This window comes from Macadamia integrifolia, chromosome 9 (assembly GCF_013358625.1).
Source record: "Macadamia integrifolia cultivar HAES 741 chromosome 9, SCU_Mint_v3, whole genome shotgun sequence".
NCBI lineage: Eukaryota > Viridiplantae > Streptophyta > Magnoliopsida > Proteales > Proteaceae > Macadamia > Macadamia integrifolia.
Window position 1 is genome coordinate 18,258,172 of NC_056565.1, and position 18,740 is coordinate 18,276,911.

Below are 18,740 nucleotides of genomic sequence, written 5' to 3' on the forward strand. Positions count from 1 at the left end.
CCCCCCCCCCCCCCCACAACACCCGGCACATAAGCACATACACTATACATATGTACCAACTCTTTGATTTATGCTACGTTATACAGACCATCACCAGGACAGGCCACATCTCAAGTTGTTTTTGTGGCACTTTTATGGTGTGGACTACATATTACTTTCCCTTCATAAGTTTACCATCTATGAATGATCTAGAAATAAGTTTATTTCGCCATGTGGTGTATGACATTTGGTTGAAATTTAGGGCTGCATGGTTGACATGTGGAGTCATCCGGGGCTTCTAATTATGGTGCCTTATTGAAATATTCTCAGTTATCTTGAATTCCCTTGCTATGTAGCTGCAAGATGCTTTTTTTTTTTCTCAGACTGAGATTTTTACAGTTAAATCCACATCTCGTTAGGTATATATTTGGCAAGAATTCCTCAATGGAGAAGATCCCAATGACTACTCCTGTTTTCACTCAGGCATATGATTCTGAACTATCCAATATATCCATCCAAGTAGTCCTACCATTGGAGAGAGATTTGAACAGGTAAGGTTCCAATGTTTGCTTCAGTGCATAACTGAAAAAATTTACTAAAACCTTATGAAGAAAAAGTAATGGGGATGGGTCTTAATCAAAACATAACTGTGGACAGTAATAGAAAAACTAAAGTTTTTTGCATTTTTATACGTTGGAGGTTGTGTATAGGTGCTACAATGAGAGAAATAGATTTATTCCTTTTAAGACTGATTTTTAGGTGCTAAAATGAGACAGAGATTTATTTCTTTTAAGACAGCTTTCTTAAGTTGTATATGTTACTTTAATTTGCTTAATTAAGAATGATGTATTTTTTTCAGCTTGCCAGCCACTAGCCAAGAAGAAGTCAGCTTGAGAAAGATTGATGGAGGCATTGCTGCTGTATCAAAGTTTAGTGGAAGACCAACTGAGGACATTGTTCTTGAGAAAGAGAAAACAATGCGTTCTGTACTTCTTAGGGATGGTCTCATTCCTAAAAATGGCTGTTTGCTTGCTCGTTACAATGATCCAGGACGGACATGGAGCTTCATAATGGTACAGAACAATCTTTCCTTCACAATTTCACAGAACTATTTTCTTTGAGCTCTGAGTATGTTTTATGTAGTTCTCCAACAATGATTTCATTACATCCGGTGTGATTTTATTTTCACATTTCTGTTTTATGAAGATACTCTCCAGTAGTTTAGGTAATGGTGAACACAAGAAAATCCTTAATTTGCTTCTCTTTCAATTTCTCTGAAAATTTTCCTCTCCTATTGTTTCATGAATGTTTTTCCTTGCAGAGGAATGAAGTGCTGATATGGCTTGAAGAGTACAAATTGGACTAGTATACATGTTGGTAAAGCCATCATAACCATCATTGAAGATTGCCTCATACAGATCAATTGTCAATTCCTTACAGAAACCATAAGAGGATGTTCTCATGGTTCATGATCAAAAGAACAGTGCATGAACTCCCGGGCAGCATTTAATTCAACTTGTAATATACTTTTTAGTTTTATTTTCTATTTACAAACATCCTCGTTCATGTTAGGGCTTGTATTATTGTTAAAAGGGGAGTGGGAGTGGGAGTGGGAGGAGGAGGGGGAAGGGGGAGTGGTGAGGATGGGGGAGAATCTCTTTTTTTTTTTTTTAGGTAATGAAAAAAGGGTGCTCCATGGTAGTGATCATAGCCCCCAGGACAAGCCCCCGTATGGTAAGCGGCGCTTCTGTAGGACCAATAGACGATAGTGGGCATGTCAAAATTCAAACCCATAACCAGTCGACTCAAACAGTGATGGGTTGAGGACATTATCACTAGGCTATCAAGCCCATTGGTAGGATGGGGGAGAATCTCAATAGCAACGATATGAGCAATGTAATTTTCTATCATACTCTATTTTTGTGTAATTTTTCAGTTCAATCCAATGTCATCATGTACCAAAGTTGTTGGAGAAGATAGATTTCTTTAATGAAGAGGTGGCGATTCATTAAAAGTAAAAGACAAAGTAATACAAAGTTTATCAAGTTAATAAAAAATGGGATAAGCCTATATATATGTCAATGTCAAAAGCCTTGCAAAACGACCTTTTTACATTCAAGTTTGGACATGGGTAGGTTTCAGTGAATTTCCACCCTTTTCTATCTACTTTATAATATTTCAGTCCAATCGTATTTTTGCACATGGTGGAAAAGAAGCTCTTAGAAAAGAAAAGTCAAAAGGTAAAACAGCTGAATAGACATTATTGAAAAATATATGAGAAAAAGACTAATAAAAGATGGACCTGCTTGATATATATATATATATATATATATATATATGAGAAAAAGACTAATAAAAGATGGACCTGGTTGAACAAACTTGAATTGAAATATATATATATATATATAGTTGAATTGGACCATTAAATTTAATATATAATTAACTCAGATGGTGCTTTACGAATTTAGATCCTCCCCACAGAGTGCATTGCCTTGATGCGCGAGACGTGGACAAAACAAATCTATAGATCTCAAAAGAGAGAAAAAAAAAAAGAAAAAAAAGATTTTTACTCTTTTATATAACTCATTCACTCCTTATTTCGACTCATTCTCATTTTCATGTTTTCTGTTGATGTACAAATCTCTCTTCAATTCTTCTTTCAAGAAACAGCAGAAACAAAATCTAACGAGCCTTTAATCTGTCTGCAATTCTTCTTCTTTTCTTTAGTCTTTCTTGTTCATGTCCATTGATTCTTGGATTCCTAATTATGCAGTCAGTTCAATTACAGGCCCATTCTAACCCCTGCGGATACCTGTTTTAAAACTGAATTTTCAGCAACCTCCTACAATCCATAATCTCTCTCACACAATTCTGCCATGTTTACCCTCAAAGTTGAAACCTTAATCCTTTCAAACATTCCCTATTAGACACTCTACCAGCAAACCCTAACTTTTGAGCCACAATCATTCTATACCCACATTGCACTCTGATGTGGAGATGGGAGTGGGAGAGAGAGAATGGAGTTGCAACGGTTGACTTAGGGTTCAATTTCTTCTTTCTTGGGTGGGTTAGGTCGAGTTAGGGTGTCGAGTATGGGTGAAATGGGGAGTGAATGGTTAAGTGGGTAAATTTTTTCTTTTTTTTTTTTTTTTCTTTCAAGACCATTGGATTCATTTTGTCCACATGTCACGCGCTCAAGTTTTAAGGGTACTCAATGGGCGATGCGCTCTATGGAGAGGATCCGGGGCTTTACCTATCTATCTCTTAGAACTTGTTACATCATCTTTCTTTTCTTCTTTTTTTTTTTTTTTTTTTTAACTGCTACGTCATCTTGATGGCTATGACTCCTTGTTAGCTTTAGAACAATCAACAATTATTCATTTTTACCAAATATTAACAAGTGTGTGACATAAAAGCTTCCTTTAGATAATTTTTTTGGTTTAAAATCATGGTTAAAAAAAAAAAGAAAACTAAAAAACTAAAAATCATGGTTTGGTGAAAGAGTTTAAAAAAAATGAGAGGCTACTTTTCAACGATATTATCTATTATAAAATATAGTAAAAACAAGGCTAAAATTACTGCATGAATAATATTTTAAAATTAAAATCCCCTAAACTTTCAACATTTGAAGGCGAAACGTTATTAAAAAACATGGACTGAAACTAAACACAAACATATATATAAGCCATGGGGAATTGAAGGTGCGGGGGGGTAATTGCAGACCACGTTATATGATGGGTTGAAAGTGTCACGTAACACCCATTGTGTGAAAGTGGAATATATAGATAGTTGAACAAAAAAATGAATTCCATGTGGGCTCCAAATTCCTAAAGTTTTATTGTTTTATATGGAAGAAAAGAAAGACAAATTCAATTCAAATAAGAACAATAACTTAACACATTGACCAAAGATAAAAATCCTATTTTTAAGTAATAATTTGAAGAAAAAAATTGGTCCAATATCTAGATAAATTTGAAGAAGAAAATTGGTCAATCCCACCCCTACCTCTACCCCTTCCCACTTCACTTTAAATGTATGAAATATAGTGGTTTTTATACATATAACTAAGGGGGTAACATAGTTGGTGCTCAATGAACTTGGGACGAGTCGTAAACTCAAACGTCTTAAGTTCAACTTCCACTAGGCACATCTTGAGTCACTCACATGGGGTGTTTAGTGATCTTCACTGCTTTCAGTGAAAGTTGAATGGTTTTCATTCAACCCCAATATGATCCAGTCCATGTTGTGGGGTCAATATAGACCCACGGGACTAGTCAGACAAACCTGGATACCTATCGTTAACCAAAAAAAAAAAAATACACCAAATAAGACAAGAAAGATAAGTAGTGATTTGAATTGATTCAAAATGCCTTTCGTTACTTTATCCAAATCCAAAGATAGATGTCATCCTATCTACATTGGATTCATTGCCAAGGGTTTGTTAATATTGTTTACCCAATAGAAGGAAAACTCCTTCCTTAATCTGCTAAAAACTCTTCTCCTCAATCTTTATTCAAATGCTTCGACCAACGATACATATCTTTAACAACAACAAATACATACTTTAACTGATGTGTTCTAATTTATACTTATTTTGCTCAGTGATTTAAAATGGAGGTCGGCAAGAGGGACACATACTTCCTAGTTTTAATGAAGCAACTTGAAGGTAGTGAGTATTAAATTTCATAGGAATTTTTAATTAAATTTTAAGTATGTAGGTGACCCACTTGCTCTTCTTGATATATTAAGAAGTTAATTATAATCATGGTCCATGTGGTCCAAATATTTTGAAAGTCTTGGAAGGTGAGCATAAACAATCCTATATTAACATTTGAGCTGTCAAGAGTCCAAGTATGTTATTTTGTTAAACAATGTTATATTAGATTAATAAAAAGAAAGATAAAAAGAACAATATTAAATGAGAACTCCTATATAGGAGTGAAGTTAGATTTAGAAATTTCAAATGAGAACTCTAAAATGTTCCATAATTGATTTCAAGCATTAAAAGTATGAATTTACAGCCAAACATAAACAATTCTATATTAACATTTGAGATGTCAAGAATCCAAGGTGTGCTCCATCTATTCAATGGTTAAATTGATAATACTATACAATTTGGTGGTTCACCTAATTATACCACATAGAAGTACTATGTGATAATTCTAACCATTGAATATCTAAGAAATAGTTTGGATAATTTCCTCGCATGTGCGATATTTTGCTTTTATATTTTCAATTGATCATTTCTTTTCAATCATATTTTCAAAAGTTTCTTTTCTTTTCTCTTTTTCTTAATCTTACATCTATAGATTTTTGTTATGTCGATGATTATGCGGAAAAGAATGCTCCCTGGTTCTGCAGTCTTTGCGTCCATGCAGGGGCCAATGAGGGGGGGGGGTGCACATAGTTATAAATAGGAGATACGTTTTTTGTATTTTACAGGGGTTGGGGTATCATTTCCTCGCCTTCTGTATTTGGATTCAGGGTCACGTGACTAGGGAGTGTACATTTCCCCATAATCACCTATGATGTTGTCATTTTCATTTTTTTCAAAAGGTGGTTAACAATAATTCATTTCAGTCTAAAGCAATTTATGTCTACCCAAAATAATAATAATAATAATAATAATAATAATAATAATAATAATAATAATAATAATAATAATAATAATAATAATAATAAATAATAATAATAATAATAATAATAATAATAATAATAATAATAATAATAATAATAATAATAATAATAATAATAATAATAATAATAATAATAATAATAATAATAATAATAATAATAATAATAATAATAATAATAATAATAATAATAATAATAATAATAATAATAATAATAATAATAATAATAATAATGGCAAGGCACATCTTGTAAGCTACGAAAGCTGACATGTGTGGTTTCCGTATCCTCCATCAACCGGATATCTCTCATTCATACCTTCCCTTGTTTTGGGTGAAAATTTCAAATTTTAATCAGTACCACCAAAAACTGACATGATTATATATTCTTTTTTTAATTTGAGCAAAAGATCGTTTCCTAATCGCATGGCTCCTGCACCAATGAGATTGTGCTCTAGGGCAACAACATGTATGGGATTTTTATTTCATAAAATGCAGGGTGGAAATTTCATTTGCTTCTATGTCTGTGTGTAAGGGCTATACGACGTAATAGCCTTTTTTTTTTTCTTTCTTTCTGTTCTAACTTTTTTTAGGAAAGAAACAATCCGTACTCTTCTCTCTCTCTTTTTGGTAGGGGAGGGTTTATTAAACTTTCTTTCTTTCTTTCTTTCTTTCTTTCTTTCTTTCTTTCTGTTTTTTAATTCTTTTTATTTTTCTTCTTTCCAAAACCAATGAAGACATAGTTCTAGTAATCGGATAGGTCAAAATCATAATTAAGGAAACAATTCATTGTCACCAAAAGTTATGAATTTTTTATTTTTTTTTTTACCTTGTCTTATTCTCAGTTATTTAATGCATGGATAAAAAAATAATTTTTAAGAAGTTAAAAGACATTTAATACGTAATGTAAACTAAAAGGATTTACCAAAAATGTGTTATATTAATAAGACAAGTAAAACTAGAATAAGATTTTTCTATTAAGTAAATATAAAAAAAGATGCTCATCAAGAATTATAATATAGTAGATTAAACAAATTAGGAACTAGGTCAACCGAGCCCGACTCATCCTGGTCCGAAATTTAACCCTTAATTTTTATATTAAAATTTATGGTTCATATTCGTATTTCATTTTTTTTATATAATTTTTTAATATATAAAATATAAATAGCAAAAACAAATCAATCAAGGTTAATCCAACTATTACAGAAGCCAGGGTCAACTCAACCTACCTCAGCCCAACCCTGCCTTGACAGGGTCAAATAAGGTCAGGTTGGGTTGGTATGAACCCAGCAGGGTTGGGCCTGAACATGAACTCAACAAGGTTGGATTGGGCTTGGATTGAATTTTGAGGACCTAGGATTGGATTAGGGTTAAGAAACCCGGCCCAACCCGACTCTATTTCACCCCTAATTCTCATACTTACACACTCAAACTTATGAATAACCCCAAAAGGACGAGAAAGAAAAACACACACATAACATGAGTAACAGTCATACCTTGATACAAAGCTCATAGTGTATTCAGTCTGGGTCATGAAATTTTGATTCTATAGGAAATTTTTCCTCCATTGATCAATTTTCACATCTCATATGGTCATCAAAACTAAAACTTCAAAGCTAACAATAACACCAAGGAAGCACAATTCAAGCGGAATTGTTAAACTTTGATTATGAAATTATTAATTTTCATTTGAAAATCTCATGCCGATTAATTCTTTTGTAATATGCTTTGAATTTAAAAAAGAACCCAGATGCTAAAATCCTGAAAAAAGGTGGTAATTAGCGACCAAGGCTCAAATGATCAAGCAGTTCTACTTGTGCTGGTCCACTTTTTCACTTTCATTATTGGGTTTGAAGCAGAAGAATTAGTTGCAGGAGAAAGAAACGCACCCACCAAAACTGGTCGCTTGTGTTGTATTATGTAGCCTATGCGGAAAGGCAAAAACATTGTATCGTTTTATAGCTTTTCCTGAGTGATTATTCTCTGCACTGAGTGCGGTGGTGCAGTGAGCATCGGATGACTAAGAGCATCCAAGCAAGCGTCCCGAGGTCCTCTTGGCCATCCGATGCTCACTACACCACCGCACTCACTGCAGAGGATGTTTTTACGGTTTTCCCTCCAATAACTATACTATTTTTATATATATATTATTTTGGAGTTGGTTTAGTTGAATCAGATTCTGACTTTTTTGAACAATTTGGATTGGAATTTTCATAACCCTGAGAGCTAGTCGGAGATTAATCGAAGGAGCGTTGTCGATCACCATGCAACTACAGAGCATCATGTCAAGCAACTAAGAGAGCAGAGAAACCCTAAGCACCCAAATATGGTTTTCATCGTTCTATTTGGGGCGCACCAGTTGACCCTTCTTTAAGGGTAGTTTGGACATTTAGTAAAAATATTAACCCCATGGCATCAACATTTAACTATTTTTAACCAATGAAATAGATTTATATGTAATTTTCTTTTTTTTTAAATGTGGGATTACACCAATTTAGATATCAAATTTTAGAGATAGTACATGAAAATTTTCTAACAAATTAACATTAGGGCTTTTGACTGTTATCTTCTACCATGTACTTTACACACACTTATGAAAAATAATTTAAAAATGACTTGTCATTATTAAAAACTGCTCATAACACATTCATGAAAAATAATAAGATTTACCTTATTTGGAAAAAATTGCATTACTCTAGGAGAAAAATAAAAACAGAAATTATGATTTCCTTTTTATCCTTTTAACTGAAATTATGATTTCAACAACCTTAATTATAACAAGGGAAGAGGAGGTTTAAGTATGCCGCCGGTTTTCCTGGCGGCTCTATTTGGAACACGCTAGCTATATCGCCGATCGACTAATAACTGTTACAACTTACGATCCATAGCTGTGCGTCTCACGACTCTCACCTCCAAAACCATATAAGTACTCACGCTTTCCAATATCCATTTTATAACATAAGGAGCTCAAGCTTCAATCTCTCTCTTTCTCCTCTTCCTTTGCCTCTCTGGGTCTGTGTCGCTCTCTCTCTCTTCCCTCTATGGTTTCTCCTCCAAGGGCAGGGCGAGGTGAGCTGCAAACGAATCTGTGAATCCACCAAGGTTAGATGATTTTTTGCCTCCCCATCTATCTGGGTTTTGTTTTATATTCATTTTTCTTTAGTTTGTTTCTTAGAACTTGGAAATTTTACAACGCATGGTGATCTGTTCTAGACATTTGATTGTGATCTGTTTTTGCGATGTTTCCTAGACTGGGTTTTAGAGAAAGAGAAGATGAGGGATCGATTAGAAGCTCACATTCTCTTTTGCTGTTCTGTTAATTTCTTTTGTTTTACTATTTTATTTCGAATTTGCAGGGTCTTTGGGTTGTTCGCTGCGTTGCATTTCGGGTTTTCTTCTCCATCGGTTTGGGTTGTCAGTCAGCAGAACTTCGTTGCAGAGATCTTCTGGGGAAAACCCATTATCGGTTTCACGAATCTGTGAGTTAGGGAGGGTTGATTTGAAGAGATTTCTTTTCACTATCAACCCGATTTCTTAAATAATACCATAAGGATCTTATGTTTCAATTTCGTTTTATATAGATTTCTGTACAAGTAGAAAGACTACCCCCGCCTTTGATCCCCAAAAACTTTGTTTCCTAAATTGTGGTTCCTTTAGATCTCCAACAAAATGACTGAACCAACATCACAGACACCTTTGATGACACCATCGTCTTCTCGAAAGCTTCCTGATTTCAAAAAATCCATAAAACTGAAGTATGTAAAGCTTGGGTACCATTACCTCATCACCCATGGAATGTTCCTCTTTCTATCCCCTCTTGTGGTCCTCATCGCAGCCCAGCTCTCCACATTCTCAATGCAAGACATCCTTGATATCTGGGACCATCTTCGATTCAACCTTGTTTCTGTGATCCTCTGCTCTACCCTGCTTGTTTTCCTCTCTACTCTCTACTTCCTCACCCGACCTCGACCGGTCTACCTTGTGAATTTCTCTTGTTACAAGCCAGAAGATGCTCGGAAATGCACAAGGCAGCTCTTTATGGAGCAAACAATGTCAACGGGAACGTTTACTCAGGAGAACCTTGAGTTCCAACGTAAGATCCTTGAAAGATCAGGTCTTGGCCAATCAACTTATCTCCCTGAGGCTGTTCTCAGAAATCCCCCGAACCCATCCATGACTTTGGCTAGAAAAGAAGCGGAGGCTGTGATGTTTGGTGCCCTGGATCAGCTCTTAGAAAAGACTAAACTGAAGCCGAAAGACATTGGTATCTTGATTGTCAATTGTAGCTTATTCAATCCAACTCCTTCTCTGTCTGCAATGGTGATCAACCATTACAAGCTCAGAGGGAACATAATTAGCTACAATCTTGGTGGGATGGGTTGCAGTGCTGGTTTGATATCCATTGACCTTGCAAAAGATCTTCTTCAAGTCCACCCCAATTCGTATGCTTTGGTAATCAGCATGGAGAACATCACATTAAACTGGTACGTCGGGAATGACCGATCTATGCTTGTTTCGAATTGCTTGTTCCGAATGGGAGGGGCTGCAATCTTGCTCTCAAACAAGAGATCCGACCGAAGAAGATCCAAATACCAATTGGTCAATACAGTCCGTACCCACAAAGGTGCCGATGATAAGTGTTTCTCTTGTGTTACCCAGGAAGAGGATTCGACCGGGAGAGTTGGAGTCTCTCTGTCAAAGGATCTCATGGCAGTTGCAGGGGATGCTCTGAAGACCAACATCACCACACTAGGCCCTCTTGTTCTGCCAATGTCTGAACAGTTTCTTTTCTTTGGTACATTGGTTGGGAGGAAGCTCCTCAAGATGAAGATCAAGCCCTACATCCCAGACTTCAAATTGGCCTTCGAGCATTTCTGCATCCATGCAGGAGGAAGAGCTGTATTGGATGAACTGGAGAAGAACTTGCAGCTCACTGACTGGCATATGGAGCCATCTAGGATGACTCTATACCGATTTGGTAACACCTCTAGCAGCTCTCTTTGGTATGAATTAGCCTATTCAGAGGCCAAGGGTAGGATGAAGAGGGGTGATAGAACATGGCAGATAGCCTTCGGTTCTGGGTTCAAGTGTAACAGTGCAGTCTGGAAGGCTCTGAGGACAATAAACCCAGCAAAGGAGAAGAACCCATGGATGGATGAGATAGATCAGTTTCCTGTGATTGTTCCGAAGGTTGCCCATGTGTAGAATGCAAATTGGTTGTTCCCCAGTCAATTTGTTGTGGTACTGTTGTGGTGGGTGCTTGGATGTTTCAGTGATGAATTCCTTTTTCTTCTTTTTAATCTCTTCTTTTGGTTGTGTACTACTTAGTTAGCTTCAGTTGTAGATGAAGAGAAGTTAATTCAGTTGAGTTTGGCAGGTAAATTTGGATATCATTTTAGAGCTATAATGGGGACATTAGGATTGGGAATGGTTAGAATGTAGCCAACTTTGTATGAGACTATGAGGGCTTTCAAGTTAAGGATCAAATTGAATCAAAACAGGGTTGGGTATTGAACTGATTCCAAATTTCCTCAAACCTGGAGTGATTGGGATGGTTCATAAGAACTTTCATGCTAACAAACTCATTCCTACCATGTATCCTTTCCTTTTCCTTGGTTTTGATGGTCCAAACTACAAAATGAAAGGTCCCTTGAAAAATCTAATTTGGTCCCATCTGTTGCTTTACATCTATCAATGTCACTATCTGATCAAAGACTTCGTTTTACAATGTCACCATCTAGGAATGTTTAATGGAGCTGGGTCAAATTTATGTAGCACTTTGTTTCTAAATGTACAGAGTTATGGGAGTTATTGCATTCACAATTCAAATGAGCCTGTGTTGCTTGTGCCTCTCCATTCTCTCTCAAGGTTTAAGCTTGTTCTCATTCCTCTCTCTTTCCCTTCTACAGTGTCTAGAGTCTATAGTGAATGCTGAGGAAGGCTGTCCGTATGGGTCCAAATTATCTCTGTTCATCACATAATATTGAATGACTTGAAAAGGTCCAACTTCCAACCTCACTCAGTGGTAACTCAGTTACCACTGGCAATGCAAATAAATGCTCATTATGAGAGGGACCAGACTTCGACGCGTCCATGGGATAGGAATGGCCACTGTTTGACGGTCTCTACTGTTTGCCACTTGACAGAACCTAAATAGAATCTAAACCGACACGTAACTAAAGTAAAGACACGGAGGAACAACTCAATGTCTCAGCTCCACGTTGATGTGACCGTAAAAGATGGGATTCTTGTCGTATCGACAAATTCATTTCTCTATTAAAAGAATTCGAAAGTATCGTTTCATCAGATCATCAAATGATTCTGATTGTCAATTGTGTTGGGTACCCAGGAGAAGGAAAGAAAAAAAATATAATTTTTGTATTTTTTTTCTTTTTGGATAAAGAATTTTTCTTTATACTTAGTATGTTTTTGCCCATGAGAAGATTACTCTTTTTATATTTAAGATTTATCTTGAAAATTGTGAAATTTTTTTTTGCTCTCTTAAAATTTTTTTACCAAAAATACAATAAAACATAAGAAAATATGAAAACATAATAAGACAAGAAATAAATGATTACACAATGATTTCCTATGGTTGTGTTTAGTAGCCAAGGAAAGAAAAGAAAAAAGTACATTTTTTGTACTTTTTCCTTTGGATTAAGAATTTTTCTTTGCACTTGGTATGTATTTACCCAAGAAAAGATTCTTTTTTCAAATTCAAAATTCCTCTTAAGAATTGTGAAATTTTCTTTTACTCCCTCAAAAATTTTCTTGCCAAAAACACAAGAAAATATGAAAAAATATGAAAATATAATAAAAAAAAATGAATGATTACACAATGATTTCCTATGTGTCTTTCTCTCTCTTAAAATTCAAAATAAATTTTTTTATTTTCTTTTCTTTTCTTCTCTTGGTAACTAAACATACATACTCTTTTTTATTTTCTCATCATTTCTTCTTTTTTCTTTTGTTCTCTTTTCTAGATTTTTTTTTCTTTTCTTTTCTTCTCTTGGCTACCAAACACAGTCTTAATGGAAAAAAAAAAACGCTATCTGATAGTGGCCTTTGCATTAGTGTGACCAAGTGAAGTATATGGATTGGGAAAATTATGGATTCAGAATGGGCCGCCCAATTTAGTGCCCAATCATTCATCTATAGCCCAAAGATTAGGAGGGATAAGGCTGATTCCGATATCATCTATAGCCCAAAGATTAGGAGGGATAAGGCTGATTCCGATATCACCTATAGCCCAAAGATTAGAAGTTTGATTATTGTGAACCTTGGTGGCTTGAAAAACCATAATTCAATGCTCATTTTATCGAAGGTTATTTCAAAGAAGAGATTTTGTTTGATGTTCTACACTTTGAATGCTTTTGACATGACAATCTTTGTGATGGAGGAGACTGTTAGGAAAACATCTTATTACAATTTTATAATTTAGGCTGTGTTGGTAGCCAAGAGGAGAAAAGAAGAAAAAAAAACGTTTTGTACTTTTTTCCTTAGGTTAAGAATTTTTCTTTGCACTTGGTATGTCTTCACCCAAGAGAAGATTCCCCTTTTTAAATTCAAAATTCCCCTTAGAAATTGTGAAATTTTCTTTTGTTCCTCCAAAAAATTTCTTACTAAAAACACAAGAAAACATGAAAAAATATGAAAACATAATAAGACAAAAAATGAATGATTACAATGATTACACAATAATTTCCTATGTGTCTATCTCTCTTAAAATTCAATTTTTTTTTGAATTTTTTTCTTTTCGTTTTTTTTTCTTCTCTTGGTAACCAAACATACATACTCTTTTAACTTTCTCACCATTTCTTCCATTTTCGTCTCTTCTCTTTTCTTTTCTTTTGTAGATTCTTTTTTCTTTTCTTTTCTTTTCTTCTCTCGGCTACCAAACATAGCCTATGTGTCATCTCTCTCTTACAATTCAAATTTTTTTGAATTTTTTCTTTCTTTTCTTTTCTTCTCTCTGTAACCAAACATACATTCTCTTTTTATTTTCTCACCATTTCTTCTCTTTTCTTTTCTTTTCTTTTCTTTTCTTTTCTTTTTTCTTTTCTTTTCTTCTATTGTCTACCAAACATAGCCTAAGGGATTGACCCTTCATTATGGATGTGGGGAAATTAAGGCACCGTTTGATAACGTTTTTTCTATTTCTATGTTTAGAAATATCGGAAACGGTTTTTCATGTTTTCAAAAACAAAAATGGATTTTTTGGTGTTTGATAAATCTATTTCTCGAAACGTTTTTTGCAGATATAATGCCACTAAAAAACTCAATAATATCATCGGATGTCCAAAAGGGAGAGAGGGTTCGGTTGTTTCTTTTTAGATTTAAATAGTTGAGAGATTTATCGGGCACAACAACCTTTTTTTTTCTCTCAAATTCGTTTCTAGAAACGACGAAACAAACGGACTTGTTTCGTCAAAGTCGTTTCTAGAATTGTAAATAAGCATAAATTTTGATTTATGTTTCTAGAAACGGGTGAAATGGAACAACTTTATCAAATGCTTTTTAGGTTGTTTCTCCGTTTCTAGGAACAAGTAAACGCAGAAACGGTATAAATGGAGCATTGTCAAACAGTGCCTAAGTTAATGTCTATTTTGGGAGAGAGTTTTCTTAAAAGGCCAATTAGCCCCTGCACCCGCATATTGGAATAGAAGTATCATTATGGGTGGGATTTTTGCTTTTTATAAGGGATCGAAATCCTTTGCGGGGAAGAGAATTGGCGGATACTAGCGGAGATCATCTCGGATGTCAACACATGTCCTCTGACTCGTGGACAGTCAAATTATGGTTCCGACTAGGGAAGTGGTAAGATCCATTCGAACCTAAAATTCTTGGAAAACCGATCGAGAGAAACCTAGGTTTTGCAAAGGGAAAATTACCTAATTACCCACTTTTGGGTTTCACTTTACTAAATTACCCAACTTGTGTTTCAATTAACAACAATCTCCAAACTCAAGTTTGGGTTTACAAAAATACCCAAAATAGTGATCCTCCATCGATTATGTTTTTTTTTTTGTTACCATTTTACCCCTGACTTCTTGCACTCCGATCACCTTCCCTGCAACCCTCGCCCTCCCCTGCCCTCCGCCATACGTCACAGTCGTTTTTTCCCTCCCTTCGTGATAGTGGCTGCTAGCTGGGGATGGTTGCCAGTGTTGGGTGTGACTGTGGCCTTGTGATCGGAGTGAATTTTTTTTTTTTTTTTAATTAGCCAAGTCCCCCATTAAGGGCTTTCAAAAATTGACAGGCAAGTCCACCGAAGTAAGGCGGAACTCGCTTCCCTCTCAAAGTGTGTTCACCTTGGTAGGTGTCGGCACGACCCGTCGTCTCTTAGCAATCGTTGACGAGTCACCTTACACGCCCAACAAAATGGGTTTCTTGAGGTTTTTACTTTTGTGGGTGTCAGGGTTTTCATTTTCTTCCATTGAAAGAGAAGAAGATAGGTGAAACTTGAAAGGGTTGTGGAGCAAGAGATCTGCAGAGCATATGAAATCAAACGGGAAAAATAGAGTAAGCAGAACTGCACTCATTGATGGATCAATCAGAAACAATAGGTATAAGGGAAATTTATATATTCAACTAATCTTCACTAATCATGCATATATAGCTTTGTAGAATGTTAGAGAATCTCAATTAAGAAAATTTGAAAGAACTTGCTCTGTTACAAAGGCGAAAGCCGTGGCTTCTACTACTGCTACAAAAACTAAGCGTAAGGTTTTGTTAAGAGATGTCAAGAGGGAAAAACCTGCAAGCCACCAAAAGCCTATCAAAAAAGAAAAAGGATGTTAGGGTTTTTGGTTTGTTGACTTGATTCGTCATGGATTTGATCAAAAAAGTTGTTCATGGGAGGAATTTCTTGGGAAACCAGTGGATTTGATAATTTAAAAAAAAAAAAATTGTTAGTTTCCGCTTTATTGTTGTCTAATCAAAGTAAACATTGTGATAGGAGAAGGGAAAATTGTTAGTTCATGCTTTATTGTTGTCCGATCAGAGTAAACATTGTTATAGGAGAAGGTAGGGTGCAAAAAGTCAGTGGTAAAATGGTAAAAAAAAAAAAACATAATTGAGGGAGAATCGTTGTTCTGGGGATACTTGTAAACTCGAACTTGATTTTGGAGTTAACTGAAACACAAATTGGATAATTTAGTCAAGTGAAACCCAAAACTGGGTAATCAAGTAATTTTCCCTTTTGCAAAATCATCCCCCCCCCCTTCTTCTTCTCCCTCTTTCCTCCCTTCAAATCGCGAAGACATAGCAGATCAATGGAAGTCCCTGCTCTTCTTCCTCTCTCTCTCATTTGAACGAAGATTGTAGTTCGATCGAAGTTCCTGCTCTTCTTTTGCCATCTTTGCAACAGCCAACCAAAATGGTTTAGTACAACACCACCCGAACTGAAAAAACCCTAGGATTCAATTCGTTTTGCCCCCTGTTCCACTTCTCCCCCCTTCGGTCCTTCCACTTTGTGGGTCGTTTAATCACTGCATGGCAGACATTACAACCCTCCAGTTTCTGCTCTGGGGTTTATATTTCATGTTTTTAAGAGAAAAACTACACCAATGCAACAAATATATGGTGGAAGAAGACTTGCCATCACAGAAATTACCTACTCGGAAGATAACCAGCAGTAGCAATGCCTTAAAATGGTGTAAGACAAATGGGAACTGGCTACGGCGTCATCTCTGGCAGCCTATCTTGAGCTCTTGATCGATTGTGAATGTGGCCTTGTGGGTTTCGACCTGTATAATTAGGTGGAGTAGCAGTAGACTTCTCCAATTACAGGGTGAGACCGATTGAAGTCCTTGTTCTTTTCCCACTTTTCAATCGATTTTCCAAGGGATCTTACCCACTTTCCTAGCCGAAACCACGATCTGACCATCCACATGTCAACATCCGAGGTGATTTTCCAACCTTTTAGGCTACTTTCCCCCTTCGTTTTTTAACACTTATTTTTGGCTTGAGTAAATGAATAAGATCATGATTCAAGTAATCCGCAACAGAACTAGTTTTCCATTGATTTTGATTCAACTCAGCTGGAATCTGTTAAGGGTTAGAATTATTTTGAGCCCTAGAACTTTATAAAGGAAGAAGCAAAGATTAAATATCTCAAATTTTTATTGTTTGGCATTTTCAATAAACTTGAGTTTTTGTTCCAAGAGATAAGTTTCATTGATTTTATGCTAATTTACTACCTAAAACGGCACCTAGTAGTTGGCACTTGACATTGCATATATGAGCTGTTGGGATCAAATCCCATTAGTAGAGAAAGAATGATTTCTATTATAGTGAAGTAAGACCAAGGTTGCAAATCTGGGAAGGAGGGAGGTCTTGGTCTTCAAAGATTACGCAATGTGAATAAAGCTCTTTTATGCAAGTTGGTGTGGCAAATCGGACATGTGAATTCAGCTATGAGTAGATTCTTTAATTCTAGATCTGTGAGCCCTAGGGAGCTATTAAAAGGGGCTACAGACCTTCATCTATTTGGCTAAGAATTCGGCGGATGTGAAACTTTGTTGCAAGCAAAGAAAAATGGATCGTGGGCAACAGAAAATTGATCAACTTCTGTAAGGACATATGGTTGGATCATCTTCCATTGCAAGTTTGTCGAAATTGATGATAGAATTTTTCAAGATACTAAAGCAAAGGTATCAGACTTTATTTCTAACTTTGGGTGGCACATTTCAAATGTTCACTCAAGGGCCTTAGGCGATGCGTTTGAGGCTGCTATGTTGGTGAAGATCACCTTTATCAGGTAGTGGAAAAGTGTTTTCGGAGTCTCACGCCGTTTAGGAATTTCAACTATTTGTCAACCTGGGATGATATAAGGAGACGAAATCCAAAGGTCCCTTGGACTCCCATTATTTGGTTTAGGAACTTGTTGCCCCACAGTCAAATTTTTAGGTACCATCTGATGAATGGGAGGTTTCCTACAGATGATGCTGTGAGAACGAAAGGTGTGCATCTCACTTCAAAATGCAACTTTAATGAGAAAATTTCTGAAACCTTTTAGCATATTTTCTTGCAATGTAGCATGTCGTTAGCAATTTGGAATAAATTTCTCGATTATTTTAGGTTTCATTGGCAATATCAATTTATGGAGGATTTGGTGTTGTGGTGGTGTAAGAAGCGAAGAATATTGAATGTCAGAAATGGTTGGACCTGTTATCATTGCCTCCAGCATCTAGAGGGAAATGAACTCAAGGCGATACCAAGGAAAATGAATGACAATGAACAATCGGATTTATGAGACGGTTATGGGTGAAGTTACAGAGGCCAATCACAACATGAAGGAAGCTATAAAAATGGTGGTCGATTTGCAATGTTGCAGGCGTTTGGGCTAGTTCTGTCGAGCCATTTTAGGTAATTCTTGAAGTTTTTTTGTTTAAACTTTTTTAGAATGTGGGCTAAGTTGAATATAGATGGGAGTTCATTGGGTAATCATAGCAGGTCTAGAGCCAGTGGAGTTATTAGAGATTACTCTGGTAGGATTATACTCTCCTTCAAGAATTTTCTCGGTGTGACATTTTTGAAACAGAATTTGTAGGGCTTATAGAGGGGATCCTAAGGGTAAAAGATCTAGGGGTTCAAGCACTATGGATTGAATCCGACTCCGCATCATGGAGATCGTTGTCCAACCAGGTACCATTCCTTGGTTTTCCCTCCAAGATTGGATTCTTGTGAAACCTTTCCTAAACACAGCCCCCTGGGAGATCACTCATTGCTATAGAAAGGCTAATGTGGTTGTTGATTACCTAGCAAAAGGATGCAGCAAAATTAGAAGTGTTTAAGACTATATTGATGTTCCCTCCCTATATTGTTGAGGAGATTGCTTTAAATGATATGTCTAGGGCTAGATTTCATTTTCCTTAGATGCGGCATGTAGTCCATGCTGATGGCATTGCAGAAGATGGGGTCAACTCTTCTGCTTCTATGGTTTGGTTTTCATCCCAGGTTGTTTGTAATACCCTACTCTCTAAATCCGGTCTAATTTCCTAGTTGGTTCGATTTGGTCTTGTAGAACTTGAATCTAAGCAAGCTGAGACGAGTACCTTATGGAACGTGATGGCAAGGGTGACTCTAAACTCAGGTTGGCCAAATGAGTTGGAGTCGGTGCCTAGTGAA

The 18,740-nt window shown here is 36.0% G+C and overlaps 2 protein-coding genes and 1 long non-coding RNA gene across 4 annotated transcripts in view; 2 read left to right on the plus strand and 1 right to left on the minus strand.

Annotated features, from left to right (window-relative positions):
* Positions 1 to 1,550, plus strand: part of LOC122088289 — a 5,113-nt gene extending 3,563 nt beyond the window's left edge. Inside the window, exons 6-8 of one of the 2 annotated variants that reach the window (XM_042657495.1) lie at positions 396 to 530; positions 839 to 1,052; positions 1,301 to 1,550. In XM_042657495.1, coding sequence (XP_042513429.1) covers positions 396 to 530; positions 839 to 1,052; positions 1,301 to 1,345 — 394 coding nt within the window. In that variant the 3' untranslated portion in view covers positions 1,346 to 1,550. Of the gene's footprint in view, positions 1 to 395; positions 531 to 835; positions 1,053 to 1,300 lie in introns of both variants that reach the window. The other variant, XM_042657496.1, reaches the window with a different exon arrangement.
* Positions 1,551 to 8,509: 6,959 nt separating this feature from the next.
* LOC122090144 (3-ketoacyl-CoA synthase 11-like) lies at positions 8,510 to 10,991 on the plus strand. Its single transcript, XM_042659994.1, has 2 exons — positions 8,510 to 8,711; positions 8,966 to 10,991. Exon 2 carries the CDS (start codon positions 9,279 to 9,281, stop codon positions 10,812 to 10,814), a length of 1,536 nt encoding a protein of 511 aa, XP_042515928.1. The 5' UTR covers positions 8,510 to 8,711; positions 8,966 to 9,278; the 3' UTR covers positions 10,815 to 10,991.
* Positions 10,992 to 15,856: 4,865 nt separating this feature from the next.
* On the minus strand, positions 15,857 to 16,469 carry LOC122090145. Its single transcript, XR_006143423.1, has 2 exons — positions 16,225 to 16,469; positions 15,857 to 16,099 (listed from the first exon to the last, which is right to left on the minus strand). It is a non-coding gene; the product is annotated as an uncharacterized LOC122090145 (long non-coding RNA).
* Between the last annotated feature and the right edge of the window lie 2,271 nt (positions 16,470 to 18,740).

What these genes read in the sequence shown, in the direction of transcription:
- LOC122090144 (XM_042659994.1), top strand. Translation starts at nt 9,279, where the DNA reads ATGACTGAACCAACATCACAGACACCTTTGATGACACCATCGTCTTCT.